We start from the raw sequence: 25,266 nt of genomic DNA, 5'->3' as shown, positions 1-25,266 counted from the left end.
ATCAAACTTTGTTATAGTCTTAGGGTAGAACTCCACTTATTGAATGTAAATTTTGACAAATTCACCATTAAATTACATTTTCTTTATATATCCTCCATGCTTACAAAATTTTTAAAAGATTAAATATCAATAGTTAAGTCATCAATCAAAATTTAAATTTCAAATTTTTATAGAATAAAATTATGCATAAAAAGTAAGTTTGTAGATCAAAAAGTAAATAATATTTGATTGGTACAAAATTTAACATGTGTATTAAGAACATAAATAATATAAATTCTAATAGTTAGATTTTCAAAATACATAACCATGTTTTTTTTTTAATTGAAGTTGTAGCCTTAGGTTAAAACTAGTTTGTAACCAAACTTTGTCCTAAATAATATCCGAATAGCACGAAATTTAAATTGCATATTAATTAGGCTAAGCCCCCACTTTCTCCCATGGAGATAATATTGCAGCCTCGCAGATCACAATTACAAATATGAAGAAAAAAAATATTTGCCACTTCCTCAAATCCCTCAAATAAAACTAAAAAGGTTCCATCATCAAATTTATGATGTTTCACATTTCTATAAATATACCTGACAGTGTATGATTGATAACAAGCAACTAGCTTAAGCATATCTGGGGCCAAAATTGCTGCAAAACAAAGCATAATATTTTCTCAAAGGTGGCATCAATCCCCAAGAAACTTCCTTTTCTTGGTTGTGTTCATGTATGGTCTGATGACCCATTCAGTCTGAGCTTCATCTTGATCCAATGTTCCTAATGTTATCTGAAACAGCAACAAAGAGATACTGAGTAGAACAATCAAATACAAGCAAATTACATAGCAAGCTAAAAATGACTGAGAGCAATCCAACATCTAAGTAGACTAGAGAGCAACAAATTATGAATAGATGCTGAGGAACTATAGACACCAATAGAAAGCTTGGCATCAGCTCAAGTGGATCAAAAGCATTACAACTAAAATTAACGGCGTATAACCAGTGGCATCATTAGGGTAGCGTGTGTGTGTGTGCGCATATATATATGAATTAAGACTCCTCCTGTCAACAAAGGGAATATATATATATATATATATATACACACACACACATGCACATATAATATTTATTTAGTTATGTGTGCACATTTCAGAAATATATTTGTAGATTTGTAATCTTTTTACCCCTCCAGGATCACAAAGTCTTTGGATTTACTTATCAATGGACATAAACCTCATTGATATTTAGAACAAAGGGATGCTGTGGCTATTGGCTAATGCAGACTGCAGACTGCAGACAATCACAAAAGATTCTTACCCCCCTTGAATTGAACGCCAGAATGGTCATCACTCCCAAAGATTAAATTTATAATTAAATGCCAAAGGGCAGTAATATAGCTTTGAGAAATAAGAGTCATTTAATATAGCATTGAGGAAATAAGAGCCATTTGCGGCCATAGACTTCCTTAACCAAAAAAAACGCTGTCCTCCACCCTTCAATTTGCTCTATTCCAAAAACTGTCCATTTCAAATATAGGTGGGTAAGTTTTTCCTACTCCCCCAAATGATCCCTCGCTACAACTGTTCCTCCCTTTTATTCCCACATTATAGTATTAAGGACAGCATTTAAGATTGAAGTAAAATCAGTCAATATGACTCTGTTACAATGCTGTTACAATGTACACTTTTCAAAGGGAACAACATTTGTTGGGTAGAAAGTTAACAAAGCAATCAGCCAGAAGGTTGATACACAATGAAAAACACTATTGACCTTTTCTACCAGTTCATATAATAAAGGCCATTTCCTAGTGCTAGTTCCTATAAGTGGGATTCTAGGAGGGGTGGCTATCCTCAAATACTTTCTAAGTGGCCACTCACAAGAGTCAAATCACAATCTTATGCTTCGCAGCCTAGCACTTCACCATCTTTAAAGATCACATCAAACATATTTTCTTTCTAATTCAGTTGCTTTATTATTTATTTACTTTGGCAACACCACTACAATCCCATCTTAGAAACATCTGGTCTTCAAATGATCCATCCAAAAATAGAGTCTAATGTTTGAAATTGTTTAAACTAGTAAAGATAACCAGAAAAACCTAATTACTGTTAAAAATGCATACTTAAGAAAACTTTGCTGATTCCAATGAAGTGGCGGGATTCTACCTCAAAGGTAATGAAGAAATCCAATGCCTTACATGTATATATTTAGGTCATTACTGAGCCCGATGCCCTAAGGATCAGTGCCTTTCGGCTATAATTACTAAAAATTAGGGGGTGCTACAGCATCACAATAAAGAGATAGTTCTGGTGGACGCAGAACAGAAGAAGATAAACGAAGAGAAGAAGATAGATTGTGTAGACACAACAAATGCTCACCAATTAATTGATGAATGACATCAAGCCAAATTGAGGGGATGGCTAAGGGTCCCAATGAAACATGAAGTTAAGGACAAGTTCGGATAAATATAATGAACAAGAATAGGAAAGCATAAAAGGAGATGATAATGACAGGAGGATTTAAATAAATACCATCAGAAAAGGAATGTACCAATTTAAACTCATATTGAGAAAACCTAAGACAAAGGAAGAAAATGGATTTACAAACCAATATGCACACATTGGATAATTACACACACAGCTGATGGGTCTTGAACCCACAACATTATCCTCCACCTAGAACTTATAAGGGGAGGTGCAAATTGAGCTAGACCTTATATATCTATATATATCTGTGTGTGTGTGTGTGTGTGAAATAAATTTTATTGAAAAAAAGTAGGCTCTAATTGTCACAAAGCAACATATAATGATGATAGTGATATCAGTTTGTTTCAGCTGTATAGTAGTACTCAAAACCTCTAAAGCAACAATGATGAAAAAGAGGATTCATGACAAGAAATATTGTGGAACATCAGCTAAATAGAGAATGTGAATGAAAATCCCATTTCATAGTTCCAATATCTTAAAAGGAAAATAATGAAATGACTTCTTTACAAAATACTAAGAAGCCTCCCCTCAACCCCCCCCCCCCCCCCCCCCCAAGTCCACCATTAGAAAGCACAGTGGGTAAAAAAAGAGGGGGGTGTTGGTAATGGCCACCCTAAGAACATGCTTACTTGTGACAGGTTCTTGGATATTGATCACATAAATAACAAAGCAAAAATATCTCCTACCATCATTATGTATTCACGCAAAATAGCACCCAACAATAGCTAGCATATGATAGTGTAATACCAGAAGCAAAATATTTAAGGTGTTGTGAAACAATTTCCACACAATTAAAAGAGAATAATCCTTCAAAAAAATTAAGCTTCACTGAAAAGTAACAAAGTAGTATAAGATACCTTATAAAGCCGCATTTCAAACCGAGGACCAACTTCTTTAAGCTCAATGGATTTAGGACCTCCATGCTTCTCATAAATATGATGCCTGATTGTTTACAAGTTGTTAATAGGGTTCAAAAGCAAACATGTGTGCTGTTCAGCCATAGTTCCACATCAAGACTCATTCCAAAATTTGGCATTTCACATTTCATGTGAAATCCAAATAGAATTGGCATCATTAAGGGCATAAGTGACATTTCAAACGATATTCATGTGGGCCCGGACATGAATTTAAGAAAAAAACTAGAAATTTTTGTTAAAAAAATTGACTCCAACTTAAATTTGAAACAATGGGGGCAATTTGCATATAACCAATCAATCAAAGGGCATTGCAACCACCCAAAGCTTAGGAAGGAAATCTGCAATTTACTCTTTTTGATTTATGTGCTAATTACTGCAAATACACACTTTTTGATAGGTTAATTACTGTAAATACACACAAACATGGAGAGGGGCACTTTGCCTATTACCAATCAATTAGGCGAACATTGCAACTACCCCTTTTTTTCTTTCTTTTTTATTTTTATTTTTATGATTCAATAGTTGAGGGAGGGTGGATTTGAACCCTAGACACCTTTGTTAGAAACACCAAGAGGTGCCAATTGAGTTACAGGCTCTTGGCTGCAACTTCCCTAAAGTTTAGTGAGGGAAAGTGCAATTTGCCCTTTTTCTTTTGTATGTTAAACATTGTGAACACTCATTCACACGTAATTTATGTCAATGGAGATAATATAGGTCCAAGCTAACATAATCATTGCTGACAGAAGTTTAACAAACTAGAGAATAGCCAATAGAAGCATCGCTAAAAGAATCAAACAATAAACCAACCTGAATGAAATATAGTCAGACTCATTAGCAAAAGTTATAATGCGTTTGGTATCTGGCTTTGGCACTGGAAAAAGATGCTTCAAAATGTTTGCTGTCCTTTCACCTAGCTATCAACAATATAAAAAATAAATAAATAAATAAAAAGCTGAATAAGATCAAACAGTGAACACTTTTTTTATAAGTAAAATATAGAGGTTATTTTAACAAGTGTTTGTTAAAAATGTAAATATAAAACAGTGAACGCAAAAGCAGAATTGATGCTACATCCCATGAGAGTGGGGAAGCCAAAACTGCCAAAATAAAGGCTCCTACTGTGTTTCTGGCAGTAAAATCCTTCAAGTTACTTGTCCTGTTCTTGTTCCGGTTGTTCTTTTAAAATTTTAATACTAAAATAACTGAGAAACCATTTATGGTACTGACATTTACATCTCACGGAACTCATTTAAGAAACCAAAGATACATTCCATATTTTTGCTACATTCTATTAGATATGCAGTGCCCTTGGGGCAGAATTCACCAATAATTTCTGACAAGAACACAACCTCAATATACAGTTGAAAACTCTCCATATTTTTTTTTAATAAGCTTTCTTGACATAATATATTGATTAAATCCAACAAAGATAAGCAATACCTTTGTTGAAAACTTGTTAAGTATCAAATGTGGGTAAGCCTCAGACATTGTTCCAATGGCTTTCTTGTCCTTAATGTCATGTCTTGTAACCTACAAGCAAACACTTTATTAACATATTGATGCCCCATACAATGAGGCCAAAGCCAAAGCAAAAGTACAAAAAACACTAATATGATCATGCTTACCACGTTGAGTAATCCAAAATATGCAGTCGGACCAAAGGGTAGATGGCTTATAGTGATACCATCTGGCACACCACGGTGTTCATGAACTAGGATAACATCTGTAAAATCATGTGCACGGCAAGTTTCAATAATTTCTTTAATAACCTGCAAAGGAGAAAAATTCGAAAAAATTATGCCACAAGCTTAGCATCATCACATATTTAACCATTATCAGGATGAATTTTGTAGGAGTACCAATTTTCTATTATCGCAGTAAAATAACTTGTAGCATATTCTAATGTCCGAAGAATGAGGAGCATTAGAATTCCAAAATGGGAAAGCTGATAAACTAAATACAACTTCTTCAAGTGAGTGAGACTAATGTAAGCATGTGCTAGAATAGAACTAATAGTGAATATATCTACACAATATTCAAATGAAGAATGGAGCTAATGAACTGGTGTAGTCAAAGTGCCCTGCTCGCATAGGCGCATGGGTGAGGCGAGGCGCCAATAAAGCTTTAAGGCAAGGCACCTTTAGTGAGGAGCTCGCCTTTAGAGCCTAGGTGAGCAAGGCAACCGCCTTAAGCCATGAAAAAGGCACTAAGGCAAGAGACTCAGTGGTTTTTTTTATAAGTTTAAATTTAATTTTTTAAAAGAAAAAGTATAGAAGGCTTGTCAAACCTATAATTAGATTATTAATTTACAGAAGCTTGTAAAACTTATTGTCACATTAATTAATTTATTGAAGCTTGTTGTAAGCCTAATATTAGAATAAATAATGCAGCCTAAAACATGTTAAGCCTATTTGAAATCAATTAATAGACCTAATTTCTTCATGCAACACATTTAAAACACTTGATTATAATATTTCAGATCATTAGGTACACATTGTTTAAGGTCTATATCTATATTAACTATATTTAGATTTTGGAGGCTCTCTTTTAATCGGGCTAGCGCCTTTTTGTTGCCTCACACCTAGGGCAATACAAGGACTTGGTGCCTTAATGTTGCCTTTCACTTTTGATTACCTTGTAATGGACTAACCAACTAGTTTGTGCCAATTCACTCAATGGCGAGTAACATAATTGAATCAAAAAGAGAAGTAAAACATCACGTAAAAATCTTTCTGTATGTAATAGGCAGCAAAACATGTTGATTATCATCTCTGTTTTCCACTTAAAATTCAATTTAGTCTGTTTGACAAATGCAAAAGCTTCACAATTTTTTTTTTTTTTTTTGATAAGTAAAAAGCTTCACAAATTACAGGCCAACTACACTAATACTACCCCCCCCCCCCCATCCCATATTGTTGGTCCTGATTAAACAATCCAACTTTTTAAGGGAACATGGAACACCATTTAATGCATTGTCTTGTAGTTAAAAAGGTAAAAGTTTCCATAACTACCCTCATTGATTTAAACTCTAGTGAAAGAATATTATTGAGTTTTTAAATAGAGTAAAGGATAAGATAAGAAATTTATTTATCAACTTTCAAAGAGGACTACATTTTGGTATATCTCAAAATGGAATAGCGGACCAATAATTTGGGAAGGAGGGAGCACAATCTTTTTGACAAAAAAAGGGAATAAGATAGATGGTTACGCACACTGGATGCAATCAAAAAACAACATTTTAGCCACATTATGCATGTTCTTCTATTAAAAAAATCCAGTATTTTGTAAAGAATGATATATTTCTTCTAATCATAAATCTATTAATAAGATGCAAAAAGGTACAACATGGAAATTGGATATCCACAAATTTTAATGCCTCCAAGCATGTCTTGAACCAATGGGAATGAAATATTAGAATGAAGCAATTGCAGATGCAGCACAGAGCAATGTGGGTGGAGAAAAAGGCTGTTCACCAACCTGGCCACCACGATTCATCCGTTGTGCATTAGGAAAAACAAACTTCAATTCCTGCAGGAACATGCTAACAATTGCAATCATGACTAAAACTAAAGTCCTTGCAGAATGCAAATGAAGTAAGCTAGAATACAGCTTGAATACATTAATTGAGAAATATGGAACAAATCAAAACCATACCAACCTTTACAAACTGTGTAAGTGGAGCACTTGGATTACGGGATGTAGTTATCAAAATTTTAGGATCTCTTTCGGATGCATTGGCATACTCATCATCAATATGTGTCCTTGGGACTAAAATAAATTGCATGCACCATCAGGGGAGAAGAATAAAAACATAAACAAAATTTTAACATATATATACATACATACATATATATATATATATATATATTACAACTTTAGAAAAGTTACAAATTAAACAATCATGAAATAAAGCTTGTAAACAATCATAATTAAGTCAGAATCAAGATTCTTCTTAAGACAACACACACACACACACATACAAAGTTCCTGGATACAATCTTCTTGGTGTCTATCTATCCATCAACAATGACACAAAAAATTCTATAGCTGCCCATGGCTCCATATTGTGTGATCAATTTGCAAACTATCCCATGTGCCTAAACTTCATTAGCTCATTTTGTTTGGACATTTTATGTTATAATTAGATGCCTAAGCATGTATCCAATTACAGTTTGAGGAAAAAAAAATGTTCACGGACAAAGTGTTTCACAACTCCATCGTTGCAGTCATCCTAATGTGTACAACCCAAATCCAAATTCACTCAAACTGTAGAAACTATACGCAACTTCAGAAAGCTAGAGTTTCAACTTCCAAGTTATCATGATATCTCCCATTATTCACAAAACTTTCAAATCACTCTTTCATATGTGAGCTTATCAACAGACACCGTCAACATTTTCCAAATTCCTCTATTAAAAAAAAATCCGTATACATGTTCCGACTTTCCAATGCAAACTCTAAGGGTCCATTTGGTTAGGTGTTTTGGGAGCCTAAAAGTGCATTTTTAAAACCCAAAACTCCGTTTTGCAATAGAAACTCTACATAGCTTTTTTACAAAAACACATTTTAAATCCAAAACATCATTTTGCAGTAGTTTATCCAAATGCACCCTAAGCTACACAATCCAATAACATCAAACAAAAGCAAAATCGAACAACGCTTACTTCCAAATTAGTCAAACTAAACACAATATAAGCATCCCATATTCAACCTCAACTAAAGAATACAAACTATTAAGTAGTAACACTGTACACTATTTACCATTCTCCATTCTCCATTTCAGCTTCCCATTAAAATCTACCCCCCCCCCCCCAAAAAAAAAAAAAAACTTACATTCAATAATCTTACTTTCACTCCCCTTTTTTCACAGCAACCAAACACTTTCTACTACATTTTCATGGCAAACCAAACACCCAAATAAACAAAAATTAAAAAAAAAAAAAACCATACCGGCAGTGCTTTCATCCTCGAGGTCAATTTGATGCCGAAGCTCCGCCTCCTCGTTCCTCAACTCCGTTGGAATCGGTTTTCCCTCTGCCAGAAAACACACACCAATTCCCACAAAATTAACACCAACAATCAAAACCCATCTAAAAAAAAAAAACCAAAAAAAAAACAAAAACTTTCATACATGCATGTATGTATGAATGTGAGAGAGTGAGTAAAAACTGCAAAAAAAAAAAGCAGCAAACCTTGAAGGGCTTCTTTGATCATTCGCTTTTTCTCATAGAGAATGCGTTCTTTGCCTTCTAAGCTCTTTCTGTACAAGTACTCCCTCCTCAAACGAGTGTTCCTTCGATTCATCTTCGCAAAACCCTAAACCCTGTTCAGGTTTTTAGAGAGAGAAAGTTTTAGAGAGAGAGAGAGAGAGAGAGAGAGAGAGAGGAAGAAAGGTTAGGGGTTTAGGGTTTTTGTTTCTTTAGGGGTTGTCTGAAACTAATAAAAAGCAAACGACGTCGTTTTTATGTATTTTGTTTAAACTAAACTGGTGTGTTAATGCTTGCTATCAAACAGAAAATTACAAAATTGACCCTACTTCTTTCTTTTTCTTTTCTTTTTTTTAAGGCCAAAAAAAAAAAAATACTATTTTGGTCGGTGTTATTTTAATTTGGCCAAATCACAAATTTTTTTTTTTTTGCACTTTTCTGACAACCAAACACAAAAAATACATATTAAATTTGCCAATTTTTAACTCCGATAAACACACGTATCAACTCAACAACTAAACAGATTTTGACCCAAAATGACTGTAAATTAAAAATAACAAAGACGAAATTGACAACTAATTGAAAATAACAGTTTGAATGCTATCAAAATTTTAGGAATCAAATTGAATGCAAATTGAAAATAATATGATTAGATTAATAGTGACCCAAAGCTTTTTGTAATGACATTTTTGGTCTTTCTTGGGATAAAAGTTTAAGTTAATTTTTTTGTTAGAATGGATTGATTTGAACTGTTTAAATTGTTCTTTAAAAAAAAACTATTAAAATTTTTGTAATTTAAATTTTAATTCGAATTAATTTGTATTACTGGTCTACTTTTATCTATATCATGATGGTGTTTGTGAAGAGTGTTCTTCAATTTTTTAAATATAACATCGTATGGACAATATGCTACTTCTGCTAGTGTCTAAATTAGTGAGTGGATACATCTTGAATTAGCATAATACATAGATAAATAGGAGAAGATCCCCCTTATGTTTATTCCTTGGAATGCCCTCAATTTTTTATGCAAATAGCTCTAGAGAACTTAGACAATTCCTAACTATGTAAAATTTTCATATTGGATATTCTAATGTCAGGGTTGGTTTGATTTCCTCGAATGGTAGAAAATAGTGTCACTGTGTCTACCTTATATTGGATTATTCTAATTCATTTGGGCTTTCAAAGGAATGCCCAATTCTTTTTTTTAATAAAGGAATGCTACAATTCAACCATGATATTTTCCACATTCTCCATTGAAAAATAGTTTCTTTCTTTTATATATAGTGTAAAAGCAAGATGTATGGTCAAATAAAACTTGATGCATAATTGGAGAAATTGATGGATCATGGATATTCTTGGCAGAGACAAGCAAAACAAGTCTGCAATCCATGTGATTCAGGAGCTCAAGATTCATGTTCCAACCTTACAATAACTATTACCTAATTAGATTAAAAAATAGCTAGAGAATGCACCAAGGAGTGGTTGTTGCACTATTTTCATGAAATTATGCAATTTAGTTCCTCATTTTAGTCAACAGGCTATGGAAGCTTTTAGTCTTGGTTTGAAAGGTACCATGAATTTTGGAAAATTTATATATTCTATAGGTTCATTCCAAGAGGAGTGGAATAAGATTCTATCACCAACCAACAAGAAAAGTATGACCAAATTCCTTCACCTTTTTTGCATATATATAAATATGTATACAAATTTGGTGGCAAAACTATGCACATCAGTGACATCACAGGTGAATTACATCATCTAAACCAGCCTCAATTAGCCCTCCTTCGCAAAGAGACAATTCAAATGCAGTAAAAGCACATAATTAATCATTAATTAGTTTTTTTACATACATCAAAACTAAAGTCAAGCACAGCAGAGAAGAAAACAAATTAAATATGGCTGCAATAAAACTGTAACTTTACAAAAGCAGATAAAAGTAACAATCTTTTTCCTTTTTTTTTTTTTTTCTCTTCCTCCCTTGTTCACAAAAATGCACAATAAAAATTTATAGACAAGAAATATAAGAATAACAAGCATCGGGAATATTCACTTTTCAACAATCAGCCTTGCTAGTTCTAACACTTCATTATGAAGCTGTGTCATGGCTTGTTAACATTTCTCAACATATATACTCATTTTTTAAACATATACATCATAAGGAATTGAATTTTGGGTACTGAGGAGCATTTAAAAGTCTTTGAAACAAAATTACAAGTATGATATAGCTTATACACAATGAATCTTCTCAGAAGTAACTAGACTGATCCTGCAAGACCTCAAGCTGAGCCAATAGTTTTGCAACAGTTGGTTTCAATTTGGGATCACCATTCTGGGCTAAATCGATAAGCACTACCTGAGCTGATTCCCCATACTTTACTCTGTATTCATCAACTCTTAAAATCCTCTCCAATATCCATAGTGCTTTCTCCTGAGCCTTCACATTACCTGATTCTAAAAATTTTATAATGGCTTGAACGCCTGATATTTTGGCAATGTAATTGCTTCCGTTCTCCCAAATTTCATCTTGCAAGAGAGTTGCAAGTGAGCCAAGAACAGCCTCATCTGCTTCCCTATCTTTACCTTCCAATATTTGAACCAATGGAGGAATGGCACCTGCCTTGACCAAACAAAGTGTAGTATTTACAAAGCAGAAACCATCATGAACATCACAATATGCATCTGCAGAAGCAGGAACACACAACCACCTTGACTTTCTAGGCTTTCTAAGAGATAGTGTATTCTGTGATAACTGGGCTAGTGAAGTTGCGGCTCTGCATTTTGCAACTGGTGACCCACTTGAAAGCAACTTCAGGAGCAAAGGAATCACCCCATGTTCTGCTGAGAGAAGCTGTAACTTCTTATCAGAAGGATTTGTGAACCGAATTAGGACACCTGCAACACTCTCTTCTAACCAACATGTTGTGGGTGTTGAAGGTGCATTGCTTGAACTGATAATGGGGATCAAAATTGGCAGAAAATTTGCCTTCTTAAGTATATCCGTCGCTTTCTTATAACTAATAGGAAGATTGCTTAGTATGCCAACTGCTGCAGCTTTTTCAATCTCAGATGTTGATGATGAAATAATACTGACAATTGTACTAATGTGTGTTTCTCCTAGCTGTTCTGTTAACTCTTCTGGTAAATATTTAGATAGAGTGTAAATCAAGTTTAAGGAAAGACTCCTGATTTTTGTGTTGTTTTCCATCAGGAATGGTAGAAGTAGCTGAATGGCACCATGTTCTTTCATTTTCCTTCTAACTTTGGATGCACTAGAATGGGCAGCAATGCTGTTGAGTGCTTGTAAGAGGTGACACTGAATTACTGGACTCGACAGATTTAAAAGCGAGAGCATCTGATGTGCCACATCTTGGTTAACAAGAATGGATTCTGACTCTGCAACCCTTGCAAGAATTGCTGATGCTGGCTCCCGAAGAGTCATGAGCACAGACGTGACAGAGAAGAGGAGCTGAAGCAGCGGTGCTACTATTCCTGAACTAATCAAGCGTTGAATGTTTTCTGTCAATCTGGATAAATTTTGCAATGCACTTAAAGCTGATAATTTAGATTCAAGTTTTCCTGCATTAAACATCTTGACAAGAGGCTCAATTGCCCCATCTTCTCCAAGTGCAGCTCTCCACTTATCCGTCAGCTCCATCCTTGATAGTGCTGTTGCCATGAGAACCTTACTCATGTCAGAACCTGCATATACATTGCATGGAGAGTTTATCAGAGAACTTATACTTTTTGTACTCTGCAGAGGAGAAACAGAATTTGTGCTTTACTAGTGACAAACCATGATATAATTAAGATACAAAAGCTGGGTACTAAAAGCACCTACACGTGCACACACAAGCATATAGTCAGACTGTTTTAATTGAATTATACATGGACAAGTAGTGAAAAAAAAAAAAAAAATTCTCTTCAATTTTAACCAAGTCACTCAAACCATATCACCAAAATTTAACCATCTGTAACTGAATGCAATCTGCAGCAAAAGTATGGCGTTTAAAGGGGGCGAAGGGTAGGATTGAAGTCTTCAATTGGCTTTTTCCTAAATTTAAGGTATATATATCCTATTAATTGCTCCTCTAATGGACACACCAAACCAGCTATTACCTCTTCTCTTCAAAGCCAAAAATTGAACTACACACGAACCCAATCCCAATGATGTCTTCACTGCAATGTTAAGCTGCAGTGAGCTTTTATTTTCTATCACGAGGTCTCCAAATCCATTGCCCCAATGACTTTGCAAAAGAATGAGCCAGTTGCTTATCTTAATTATCAAGTCTTACAGCAAAAAAATTCTTGGATGTGTGGGAATCAAGACCCTCCACTCCTTCAATCAATTATGTTGCAATTAGTGTTTCAAGTCCACATTTGACTCCAATTTGATGGAAATAGAAGACTAATACAAATCCAGAATATTTTTTATATCAAAATTTTAAACCACTCCAAACTAAATTAGAATGACAATTCAACATCAAAGGAACAGAACTAAAACAAGATATATGGTAAAATAGGAAAGGCACAAAGTAGCAAACGGAAAAGTCAGTGTAATCACCTTCCTTTAGGTACTGAACCAGTGGCTTAAAGTAACCAGCCTCTGCCATATGAAGCGCATTTTGATTGTTACTTGAAAAGGCATTTAACAATTTCCCTGCATCTCTGGAAGCAACTGGATCATCCCCATTTAGCATGGCAACTAACATAACAATACACCCTTGAATTCTGCCCATCTGCCGCCTAACTGCAGGAAGATCAGAGAAATTTACCAACAGGCCAACAGCTTCTCTCCTCTCTTCCACATCCCGTGTCAAAGACTTCACCAGCGTTGACAAATACTCAACATCCACCATCTTTTCCTGTACACTCCAATTAATGAAAAACATATAAATTTGTAATTTTTGAAGTCCAATCCAAATGTTGAGTTAGTGGGGAAAAACAGACAATAGATTTACATATCATATACCTTGTTGTCAGCATTCTCCAAAGCTAGTCTTCTTAGTATTTGAATTATAGTCAACCTATTCTCCAGCTTGCTTGAACCTAAACGATTAAACAGAATTGGAATAATCGCTTCTTCATCAATCCATTCATTACTAACTTTTTCACTTCCAATCAACTCATTCAATCCCAAAAGTGCATATTTGAATTCTTCATCATTGCCATACTTGAGTTGCAACACAACATCACCAATATCAAGAGATTCAAGAGTAATACACTCCTCCTCTATTTCATTCACCACTTTCAACTCACTAACAAACTCCGATACCCAACTTGAACTAGGACTTGAATCCAAACTAAACCTTGCACTCATCAATTCTTTATGTAAGTCCCCAGTCTTTTCTTTTAAATCTGTGGACACTTCAAGACTAGTTAAGAGCAATAGGCCTAGTGACCGGCCAAGATCATGAGTCACTTCCTCCACATGCTTAACAAATGTATCTGAATTGGGACTTTGTACCAAAACCTTGGAGCGTTTAAGCTGTTCCTCAAGGGATTCCAATGCTTTTCGAATAGTTGACCTGTCCATGAACTTTTCATTGTTCTTTAATTCATTCAGACTTGGTGAAAACCTTTCAACAAGCAGTGCAAATTCTGTGAAAACCTCTCTTTCAGTATCTGAGTCTTTTGCCAGCGAGACAATCTCGTCCACCATTGCTATTAGCTCTGTCATGAGCTCTAAAAAGCTTCTGGTATCAATAGTTTCCATTTCTTTTTGTGACAGAGATTAAAGAACAAGATGAGGAAGAACTTAGCCAAATAGACAAAATTTTGATATACAAGCCAAAAGAGAAAAACTGTATGTCTCTATGTGTCTATGTGAGGAAGAAATAAACAAATAGAAAAGTATACAAAGAAAAATAGTGGGAATTGAGAGAGAAAAAGACAAGAATAAGAAGAAATATAAGGAGTGTACTTATTCTTTTGTATTCTTTATGCTTCTCTATGCCTTTTGTACAAATAAGAAATGTATATATAGAGAAACAAAAAAAAGCAAAGAACAAAAGTAGAATTCAATAGAAAAGAGAGAACAGTCAGAGAGAGTGAACAATAAGGAGCTGAACCTGCGGAGCAAAAGGCAACAAAGACTGACTGAATGACTGACTGAGTGGCTGAGACTGCAAACCAAAAATTTGTTGCTGTATATTTCAGCTCTACGTCTTAGACCAGTAACCACAAAGAAAGAAATCAAAGGCAAAGAAAAGACCAAGACTTGTATATATAATTCATGTTCTTCTTCTTCTTCTTCTTGATCTTGTTGGGTCAGAAATATATGAATGAAACAAAGAAAAGATAGAGAGATTATTGGAGTTTTGTAGTTGGGTATCATGCGGAGAAGGGTATCTGGTGAGTCAGTGTCAAACTGTCAAAGTCTGCTCTTATCACACGTTAATCAAGTTACCAACAACAATAAATGTACAACCTCTTCTTCGTCCTCTTCTTCAGCCATTTTCGAAGTGAAAATTCAATGAGAGAAGACGAAGTCAAATTCTGTGTTCCTCTCTCTCTCTCTCTCTCTCTCTCTTTCTCTTTCTTCTCCATTTGACCTGGCCTTTGAGTATGTTACTGTTTTTATTTTATTTTATTTTATTATTATTATCTACTATTCCAACTTACGGTTTGTTCTGATTGTTTTTAGTTTCACATATAACAAAGAAGCTTATACTTAGTGGGCTTTTGGAATTATTGAATGTGAATGTGTCGGCAAATTCTTTCTTGGGGTCAACAGTCACTTTTTCTTCCATTTTTGAATCGGGTTGAATATGGGTATGTGGTTACAATGGGATCATATAAGAACATTTTGTTTTTACATACTGTAATATTTAGGTAGTGATTGTATAAATGGTTGCAAAACAGTATTTTAAGTTTAAAATGATCATTTGTAAAAATAAATAAATAAAGTTATGAAAAATTATTGTTGCAAAACGGAGTTTTGAGTTTTAAAAACACGCTTTTAGATTCTCAAAATGTCTAACCAAACAAACTCTTAATAACCCATGTAAAAATATGTAAAACATAAAATGATTGAAATAAAAATATATACTATTTTTTTAGAATTATATATATATATATATATATATATATTAGCTTTTAATTTATGTGTACACATATCTCTAGAGGAGGTCCATTACATATACATAGTTTTGTTAATAAAGGGGAACCAACTATCTGCCTGAGCTCCCACTTTTCTTTTTTCTTTTTTTTCTTTTTGTGGATAATTTGACAATTGAGAACGGAGGATTTAAACCCTAGATATGTGTATTGAAAATACTAAAAAGTGTCAATTGAGCTTCAAGTTTCTTAATTGTTCAATTTATATCACAACATACTAGGGGTTTTTTTTTTTTTTTTTTTTTTTAATGAAGACCAATATTTTGGTCTTGGTTGAATATAGTTAAATAATGTTTCACAGCTCAGCATTAACTAATATTAGATTGACCCCATTCTCTTCCAAAAATAAAAGAAATTGACCCCATCCATGCATCATAAAATAAACAGGTAGGGTTGGAAAGGATTTTGATTTCTCAACTACAAGTGGGAGGGTATGATAAAAGATTAGGTAAAATGTAATTGGATTAATGAAAATTTTTCAATTTAAGAAACATTTTTTATAGTTGAAAAATGAAAAAAGACTTCCCCCTATTCAATTTTTTTATTTTTAGAAAAAGACTTCTCCCTTCCCAAACAGACTTCACCCATTCTTCTTCCTAAAATGTCACCACAAGATTGTGTGTAGAACAGAACAAAAGTCATGCCCACATGGATTGGTATAAGGCTCTAAGCAATAATAAATAAATAATTTTTTTACCAAAAAAAAAAAATAATTAACATGGTCATTTGGGTGGTTAAGTATTTTGATTAGAATAACCCAATTTTTTGGTGAAAACGTTCCCAACCGATCTGATAGGACATAAGCTTTTCACTAAATGCAAATGGCCCACAAAACTCCTATTTAGCACAAAATATATGATACAGGCAAAACGTTGATCATGTTCTCCTAAAAGGCATTTCCTTTTTGGGGTTCATACTTAACAAAAAAGGGGTAGTCAGAGAAGAAAAAACACAAAACAAAAAAGGGTAGCCACAAAAGCATTTTAGGAACTTGATTTTCAATTCCAATGAGCTGGGATGTTTTATTTTTTCTTGGAAAAGGTTTGCATGTAAACACTTTGCACGTTTGAAAAGATTAGAATAGGATTTGAAAATGGGCTCAAATTGACAATAAGGTATAAAGTAACATTGAAAAGAAAAAAAAAAAATACATGTGAGTAGGTTGGGATGCAAAATGCCAGTCCTGCTTGACCCATCTTGTCCCATTTTGTGTTGCACAAGTTTTTTCCATTTTAAATAGGGGATGGAACTGTGACAAGTTGAATAGTATTCTACCTAAGTGTGAATTAATCACTTTTGTTGTTAAAGCCTTAAATCCACCAATGATCCTGTGATATAATATAAAATAACTGGTCACTAACCAGTGTAATACAAAGAAAGTTCGAAAAATGAAGCATTACTAAATAGAAAGTTAAATTAAAGAATTTATAGAAATGAACATACATAATTTAATTATAATTTGTTTTAAAAAGATCAATCCTAACTTATTTTGATTTTATCTAGAAAGAAAGTAATTTAACCTTAACACTACTTGTAAGTTGTAACTCAAAAAAACAAATTAACCAAATATGCATTAGAATGATAGTGAAAAATTTTAGTTTTTCAAAAGCTTAGGTAGCAAGTTTAGAGGAAATCAACTAGAAGTGGACATTGATATACAGAGATATAGACTAATGCCAGAATAGTTCAGCCAACTAAGATTTATTTCCCAAATGATTCAGGTCAGTTCATGAGTCCTTTTTCCAAGTTTCCAACAAATCTGGCAAAACAATTCGATAAAAAATTTCATAAGATTTGAAACCTGCCAAACAAAACCAGTCCATCTCATAGGAGTGTAAACTATTATTATGAGCAACTGATGAAACAAAACATGTTGGAGTAATGCTGTCATAGCAACAAGCATACAATATCCACCTTTCAAAGTTAACCTTCAGTTTAGAACTTCAGAAATAGACCTCTGAAGGAAAAATTCAAATACTGCAAGAAAATTAAACAATTTTTGGACAAATTTCAGAACCAACAGAATAAGTTTTCTCTAAGACGCAAGAACTTTTAATCAGTATTGTCTTCTCTTCCAGTAGTCTTACTACTCTAAGCATGAATCCCTCTGTGTAGACTGACCAAGCGAGTTGAAGTATCTATTTGGGATCCCCTCACAGCTGAACCACTCTGATAAGCACTCCTCCCTGAGCCTCCATATGCAGTACCTTGATACCGTGTACCCTGATAGCCACCACCTCGTGACTGACCTGTTCGGTCCCTTGAAAACCCGCCTCCAGCAGCTTGGCTTAGTGGGAAAGGTCTCCCTCCACCACCATATCCTGTGCGCCCAGTGCCACCACCTTGCCTTCCCTGAGTGAAGGACAAGTTTTCTTGCCACCTACCTCCAGGAGCAGCTGTTCCAGCAGCATAATCCTGGTTTTCTCTCCGCCTCTGAGGCAGATCCAAACTACCACCACCTAGCCTTGCTTCTATCGCTCTCTCATTACTTTCTGCAAGGACAGAGAGCTTCTCTGTAAACTGGAATGCTAGAGCTTGCAACCTAGTGTGCTCAACATCATGGAAAACGATGCACTGAGTTGGTTGATCCCAACTTGCATGGAGCTCCTCATTGATCATCATCTTGCTGACAGTACTGTGAGTCTGAGCATCTGAGAGGTCAAACAGTTTGGTGAGCTGGTCCAAGCTCAGGGAATCATAAGATGAGGAATAAGTAAATAGGTAGGTCCTCAGAGCCTCTTCCTTGATCTTAGCCTTGAGCATCTCAAGTACATTCTCTCGATTCCTTAGAAGCTTCCAAGCATCAAGGGATTTGATGACACCAAATGCCTTCTCAAAATCTCCCTTGCTAAGGGCCCTGGAGGCAGCCATTACGTGGTCTCTGACATTTTCTGGGGGACCTGTAAATGTTTGCCTCTCACTAACCTCAAGCAACCGTCGGAAAGTCTTACTTATGACCTTGCGTTTTGCATCATGAATGTTAGCTGCCATGTTGGGTACTTCCAGCAGCATGGCACATATCAGGTGGACAGCCTCCAGGAGCTCAAGATTTATGTGCATATGGTATGGCATTTGGCGCCTCCTTTCAATCCTTTCCTGTTGTTTTTGCGCGGGGGACAATTACAATAGTGAGTCCATGGAACATACATGTGCACACTTACATAACATAGAAGATGTACAGAAGCTAATCCAACAACAATGTTTAGAAGAAAAGATGCGCAATTTTTAATTCCATATGGAAGAACTAACAAATAAGTCCCATACAACACATTCTACACAGCCTACAAGCTTTCATTATCATACAAAAGATGAATGAAATCTAACCAGCAGAATTGCAGCTAACCTCACATCAAAATCTACATTCAATTCTTTATTAACCTTAAATGTAATGGCCATATCATACAGTCACATCATCATATATTACCTTTACTCCTCCATCATCTCATCACATTGTACACTTTTTTGTATGATGTACCATGATGTGTGCATGTAAGTGTAAAAAATTAAAATCCAAATAGCAGTTGGACAAAACCTCACATAGTATGAAAGGTACACAATCATACTACATCAACCATGGTCTAAGCAATTTTTTTTTTTCTCAAAAAAAAAAAAAAGGACCAGGCAATTCACAATTTTCTAACTTTTTTTTAATTTGATTTAAGAAAAGAGTACCAAATAATTATAAATGTATATATGAGACAGAAAGCAAACATCAGTACCTGTTCTGGAGTCTTCTCATGATATCGGCTTTGTGAAACACCTTGTGCAAGCAACTCCTTTACCCTTCCACCAGAATATAGTTCAGAAAGGCAGCCATGGCCCTCAGTAATTAATCCGACCCGGAATGCACATAGACCAAGTTGGGCCATAGCTCTATTGAAAAGGATCTGTGTTGATATGTCCATATGCTGAATACTTTCCTGTAAGTGACTCATTAGCAGCAAGTCACGTGAAGTTGAAAACTCGTCTAGGAGAGCATGGTGGTAAATATCACATAGCATACTTCTTGCCTTAGTCCGCTCATCCCCAAACTTGTAGATGAGGGACACCAAAAAATCCATGTGAGTCCTGCTATTCTCTGGAAAGGTGGCTTTCCGAGGCACAAGCTCTGGAGTAACAACAAATGCAGATGGCCCCCTACTTTCCTCAATCACTTTAGGCTCGTCACCTGCTTCTCCATTATCTCCATCTCCTGTCTGCTCAGCCAATTTTCTCATGGCATCATAAACCTCTTGTGGCTTATAATAGATGAGTTCAACCCGCTTTAATGCAACCTTTGCAGCAGCTTTGAGGTTCCCAACCCGTTCTAAATAATCCTGGACATTTTGAGCAAGAACTGAAAACATAGGCTCATCCCTGAGTCTCTCAACATACTCACGAGTGTGGGGATCAATGCATTGCAAGCTCTTGAAAAACTCAGTGTCTATCTTTTCAACAAAGGCAACCAAGTTTCCCCAAACCCGGATAGTACCGTTATATTCTAGTCCTTTCTGGGTTTCATTCTCATCAGGTTCCACCATATCATCTACCACAATGTTGGGATACTGGACAAGAATGTCCAATATCACAAGCATGTTCTGCACACATTTCTTCCATACATTTATAGGCATGTAGCCATTGAGTCCTGGATTGACGTCAAATTGTGCTGAGACAACACTAAATAGAATTTCCAGTTTTTGAGCAGGGGTCTTAGCAACCTTGGTCAAAAAAGTCAGCTGCTCAACCTGCTCAAATCTTCCAGTTCCTTTCCTACCCCGAGCAGCCACAACCTCCTTGAATTTCTTGTTAACTGTATCCCATGTAATCTCACTAGGATTCTTGAATTGCTTATCCATGAGCTTATCTTTCTTGCTCATCTTCTTCTCCCACTGTCCATCATCATCATCTTGGCTATCCCCAAACTTGTCATCATCATCATCATCCTCATCCTCAGAATCTTTGAATTCAATTTTTGTCGGATCCTCTTCAATCTCTGAATCAGTTTCTTCATCCTCATCCTCCTCATCATCCTCATCCCTTTCCTCCTCGCTCTCAGGATTTTCTCTACACTTAATAATCATATCCTCATATTGTTTGTTGTTTTTCTTCAGCTTTTGTTTCATTGAGTTCAAGGCCTTGGCATTGCTGCTGCTCATCTTCTTCTTTGCATCCTTGTTTGCCAAAGTCTGACTCAGGAAGTCCTCCAGCATCACAAGTGTTTTTATGTAAAGGTTAGGGACCTTTTCAGACTCTGTGACACGCATGACTTTCTCCAGCTGCTTGTTTATCTTGTCAAAGCTTTCCTGCAAGCTAACCCAGTCATTTATTTTCATCGCATTCTTCATCTGATCAACCGTGGCTGACATTTCCTCAAAGCGCTTATCTTTTGCAGACCTGACAACCCGCTTTTTTCCATCGGAGTCATCGCCATCACTGTCATTCCCATCATCAATATATTTATTTTTCATGTTATTACCTACGTTGCCAGCATCAGCAGACACCTCATTCTCAATCTCGTCACCATAATCACTATCATCATCTTCAGAATCACTGCCACCCTGTCAACAGGAAAAAATAATAATAACAGTTAATAACAACCTTTATCAAAACTGGTTCTCAAAGTTTAAACATAATACAGAATACAGTAATTGAGGTGAGCAAGGTATCAAAATAAAAAGTAATCACCTGGGACGTCCAAAAACGCGAAGCCATTCTCAGAAATTGGTTAAATCTAACAGATTATAAAGCTCCAGAAACTGCATTTTAAACAAAAACCAAACAAAATTTCAGATACTTCAGTGAATTAACATATCAGATTCAAGTGTCTTAACAAGCATAGCCCTGGTTCTAACAGGACCATTTTGCATCACTCAATAACATGAACAAGATAAAGCACTTAAACCCCACAAAACAGCATAAAAAAAAGGGGGGGTCCTATGGTTTATTGGGAAAAGATTGTAAATTTAAACAAGTTAATACACTTACAGTTTTACATTCTTACCATCCACATAAAATACACATTAACCAACACACACACACACACACACACACACACACACAACTCAACTGGGACTATCTATGCGAATCTGAGCAAAAGAGCATCAAACACTGAAAATCAAAAGTACCCTTTTACATAATAAAACCAATTCAACAAAACCCAACAACCATAAACTCTTAATTTTTCAGGCACAACAATGAAATCAGAAGTTTGATAATTCATCCTAAGCCTCTGGAAAAAATCCAGATAATGCAAAAAAATAATTCCTTAATTATATTAATAAACAAAAACAAAAAACAAAGCACGCATACATACATATAGGGGTGTTTCGGTTCGGTTTCGGCGGCAACAGAGGCGTGAGGGAGATGAGGGAGATTAGGGAGACGGAGGCGTGAGGGAGACTCAGATGAGGGAGATGGAGGCGTGTAAGTTAAAGTGGGGTAAGGAGGGTAAGGGTAGGGTTTTTATTTTATTAGTTTCTGTTTAATTTAATTAGTTTAAGTTAATTTGTTTAAGTTTAGTCAGTAAATCTAGATTATCTAATGGGCAGTGGGCTTCTTTAAAAAAAATGGGCAGTGGGCTTCTTTAAAAAAAAAAAAAAAAAAAGGCAGTGGGCTTGAGTAATTTTGGCAAGGCCTAGCCTACGTTTATAAATTTATATTATTTTATATATATTTAATAAAAAAATATAATATAATAATATATTTCGGTTCAGTTCGGTCAGTTCGGTGCATTCAAATCTGCCACCGAAAACTGAATCGAAAATTTCGGTTTTTTATATAGTAAAACCGAAACCGAAATAAAAACCGAACCGAACTGAAATTTTTACAACGGTTCGGTCGGTTTGAAGCGGTTTTTTCGGTTCGTCGGTTTTTTGCACCCCCTACATACATAGAACAAAAACTAAAACAAATCTTTCATGGTTACCTGTTGTGTTTGTGGCGATGTTGTTGGCTGCGGCGCTGAGAGAAACAAAAGGAGGGTGCGTTCGTAAAGTCACGAGAGGTTACGAAAGTGCGTAAGGGTCTCTTGTTTCAAGGCTTTTAGTTATTCTGGATGGGCTGGGCTTTGTTTAGCCCAAGGGCCCAACCTAAATTTTAGGTTATTAGTTTTGTTTTTACTTTTTTTACGTTTCACTCAAAAAAAAAAAGTTTTTTACTTATTTATTTATTTTTGGAAAGATGCAAAATTAAAGTGACACCTATTCTAATTTGAAATTATTATTAAAAAAATATATAGAAATGTCCAAATTACAATGTAACCAATCATTTACAAAATCAAAGTGCAATTGACTGCTGGAGATGATGCTACTAAATTGAGAGCAGCAATAATGATGCAGTTGGTCAGGATTGCAGCTGGATGTGGTACTACTAGATTAAGGGCAGCAAGGTAATGTTGCAGTTGGTCAGGATTGCAACTGGATGTGGTGTTGTTGGATTGAGGGCAGTAAGGTGATATTGTAGCTGGTTAGGATTGCAACTGGACGTGGTACTGCTGGATTGAGGGCAGCAAGGTGATGTTGTAGCTCGTTAGGATTGCAATTGGATGTTGTGTTGCTTTGATTACGATTGAGCTTGTTGAAGTCGATGCTTGAAGAAATTTGATAGAGATGGCCAAGATAATATGAGTTTCCCATTGAGATTTTGTCCTTGTTGGAAGAGTTGCTTTAGGAAGCATATAGATTGAATGGACACTTGTAGGATTGGCTACATGATCATAATTGTATTGATAGAGTCATAAGTTATAATCATATTGTTGGATTTGATAACATTGCTGGAGTAATAAAATAGCTGTTGCTGGACATGTAGAGATTCAATGTAGCAGCAAGTTCCATAGCTAGAGCAGTAGCCTTGATTTAATTGGTGGAGTGACTAATCTTCATGTAGATTTATATGTAGTCCTCTTAAATAGATGGTGATACACCAAGCCCCCAAGTGTAAGATCACTGCAACTTTGATGATGACGTTGCAAAGATTCTAGTAATGTGATGCATAAGACCGCTATGATTCCAATAGTGTAGTGCGTGGGAAGACCATGGCTTTGAAAAGGGTGTGTGGGACTACCACGGCTTTGAAGAGGATGCGTGGGATTGTCACGACTTGATATAATAGTACTCCCATGGATAGAGCTTCATTTGTTGCTTATAATATTATGAGAGTGTTGAATTGATAAGTAATGTGTTCTTGAAAGAAGTTGGCCACTACTAGACCAATAGACTTGTATAGTGGAAATAACTCCATTGATATTGTTATACTTTGTTGTGATAAATATCCAATTGTAGCCCTTAGAGATGGAACCTTTGGATTGATAAGACCAAGCCCCCAAGTGTAGAGATGCCTTAGATAAGCGTATATTAGCAAGTGAGGAGTACCTTGACAAATTCAGCAGTGAAATTGGCACTTTGCTACTTGAAATAGTATAGGTACTTGGGTAATGATCTTGTATGATAATTGCTTGATTGAGCATCCTAGATCAATAAGTCTATTTGCTGGAGGCATCTATATAGACTGATGGATCTGCTGGAGTTTTGAACATGAGTACCTGGAGTTTGTTCTGTTTGCCCAGGTAAGTTGCTGGGTGTGTATTAATTTACTGCTGGAGTAATCTTTTCTTGATTTGAATAAGTGATTTATCATTTCGGATGACTTTGTGATTTGTTGAATGTAGTGGTTGTTGAGCAGATGATAATGATTGAGAGTGTTTGATCTTTATGTCTTTATCTATGAAGGAAATAGTACTGACAACTTCTAGGAAAGTATGGTTGGCATGAGTTCCAGCGGTAAGATAGGAAATGCCAGATTGATGGCGATTGTCTAGATCCAGCAATAGAATAGAAAAGTGGCATCTTCCCCTTTTGTTTAGGAAGTAAGTTCAACTGAACCTCTTGTTGCCCTTAAGTAAGAATCAAGGGTGCCACTTGAAAATGTTGATGGATGATTCTTCGAAGTGTATGTCTTTTGTAGCATGGAGTAGTATTGTTGATGATTTTGGTTGTCTCCTTTAATAGACCCTTTGTTGGACTTGGATAGTTTGGAGATATCTTCCATTAGTCACTTGTGGATGATCACTTCATCTTTTCCAGTGGTAGCAGGTACAGGTGGATTCTTGTCAAGTTGTTGGCCATTAGCTTCTTGCATTTTTCACCATTCACTGGTTCATGGTTAGAAGTAACTGTGGAGTACTCATCTTGCTTTCTCGCGGTGCAAGGCTTTTACTGATGCAGTAACTTTTCAAACCTTTGTAGCAACTGGGTAGATTGTATGCTGTGAAAATACAACAGTAAGTAGTTTGGAATTGTTGGATGTATTAAAGTTAGACTTGGATCTGATTCTTGCTTATGAAGGGCGGCAAGAGTGATACTTAATTTTTCATGAGAACATTTTTTGGCAAAGATTTCCCATGTAGCAATGGAAGTAGGTTGAATAGTGATGTAGCAAAATGTTGGCATGATCTGTGATGGATTAAGAAAGTTCTCTTGCAAAGTTCTCCATTTCTTGGATGTAGGTCTTGAATGATAACCTGAATGTTAGTGAAATAGAGATAATTGCTATGAGATTTACCATGGGCTTTGATAAGTGA

General features: G+C 35.5%; 3 protein-coding genes across 3 annotated transcripts; all 3 read right to left on the bottom strand.

The window, feature by feature from the left end:
• Positions 1 to 387: 387 nt before the first annotated feature.
• On the bottom strand, positions 388 to 8,819 carry LOC142614862 (uncharacterized). Its single transcript, XM_075787507.1, has 9 exons — positions 8,580 to 8,819; positions 8,338 to 8,421; positions 7,046 to 7,155; positions 6,865 to 6,915; positions 5,013 to 5,156; positions 4,828 to 4,917; positions 4,195 to 4,301; positions 3,328 to 3,412; positions 388 to 772 (listed from the first exon to the last, which is right to left on the bottom strand). The coding sequence occupies exons 1-9, from the start codon at positions 8,689 to 8,691 to the stop codon at positions 674 to 676; spliced, it is 882 nt and encodes a 293-aa protein (XP_075643622.1). The 5' UTR covers positions 8,692 to 8,819; the 3' UTR covers positions 388 to 673.
• Positions 8,820 to 10,644: 1,825 nt separating this feature from the next.
• Positions 10,645 to 15,123, bottom strand: LOC142614663 (U-box domain-containing protein 44-like). The gene is made up of 4 exons (XM_075787221.1): positions 14,663 to 15,123; positions 13,564 to 14,309; positions 13,156 to 13,456; positions 10,645 to 12,293 (listed from the first exon to the last, which is right to left on the bottom strand). The coding sequence occupies exons 2-4, from the start codon at positions 14,305 to 14,307 to the stop codon at positions 10,840 to 10,842; spliced, it is 2,499 nt and encodes an 832-aa protein (XP_075643336.1). The 5' UTR covers positions 14,308 to 14,309; positions 14,663 to 15,123; the 3' UTR covers positions 10,645 to 10,839.
• Positions 15,124 to 17,512: 2,389 nt separating this feature from the next.
• On the bottom strand, positions 17,513 to 22,144 carry LOC142617684 (eukaryotic translation initiation factor 3 subunit C-like). The gene is made up of 4 exons (XM_075790637.1): positions 22,003 to 22,144; positions 21,375 to 21,445; positions 19,430 to 21,247; positions 17,513 to 18,806 (listed from the first exon to the last, which is right to left on the bottom strand). Exons 2-4 carry the CDS (start codon positions 21,399 to 21,401, stop codon positions 17,802 to 17,804), a joined length of 2,850 nt encoding a protein of 949 aa, XP_075646752.1. The 5' UTR covers positions 21,402 to 21,445; positions 22,003 to 22,144; the 3' UTR covers positions 17,513 to 17,801.
• Positions 22,145 to 25,266: the final 3,122 nt, after the last annotated feature.

The sequence above is a fragment of the Castanea sativa genome, chromosome 11, assembly GCF_040712315.1.
Source record: "Castanea sativa cultivar Marrone di Chiusa Pesio chromosome 11, ASM4071231v1".
Taxonomy (NCBI): domain Eukaryota; kingdom Viridiplantae; phylum Streptophyta; class Magnoliopsida; order Fagales; family Fagaceae; genus Castanea; species Castanea sativa.
The sequence above is the reverse complement of the archived record's forward strand: the minus strand, read 5'-3'. Positions and strand labels throughout refer to the sequence as shown.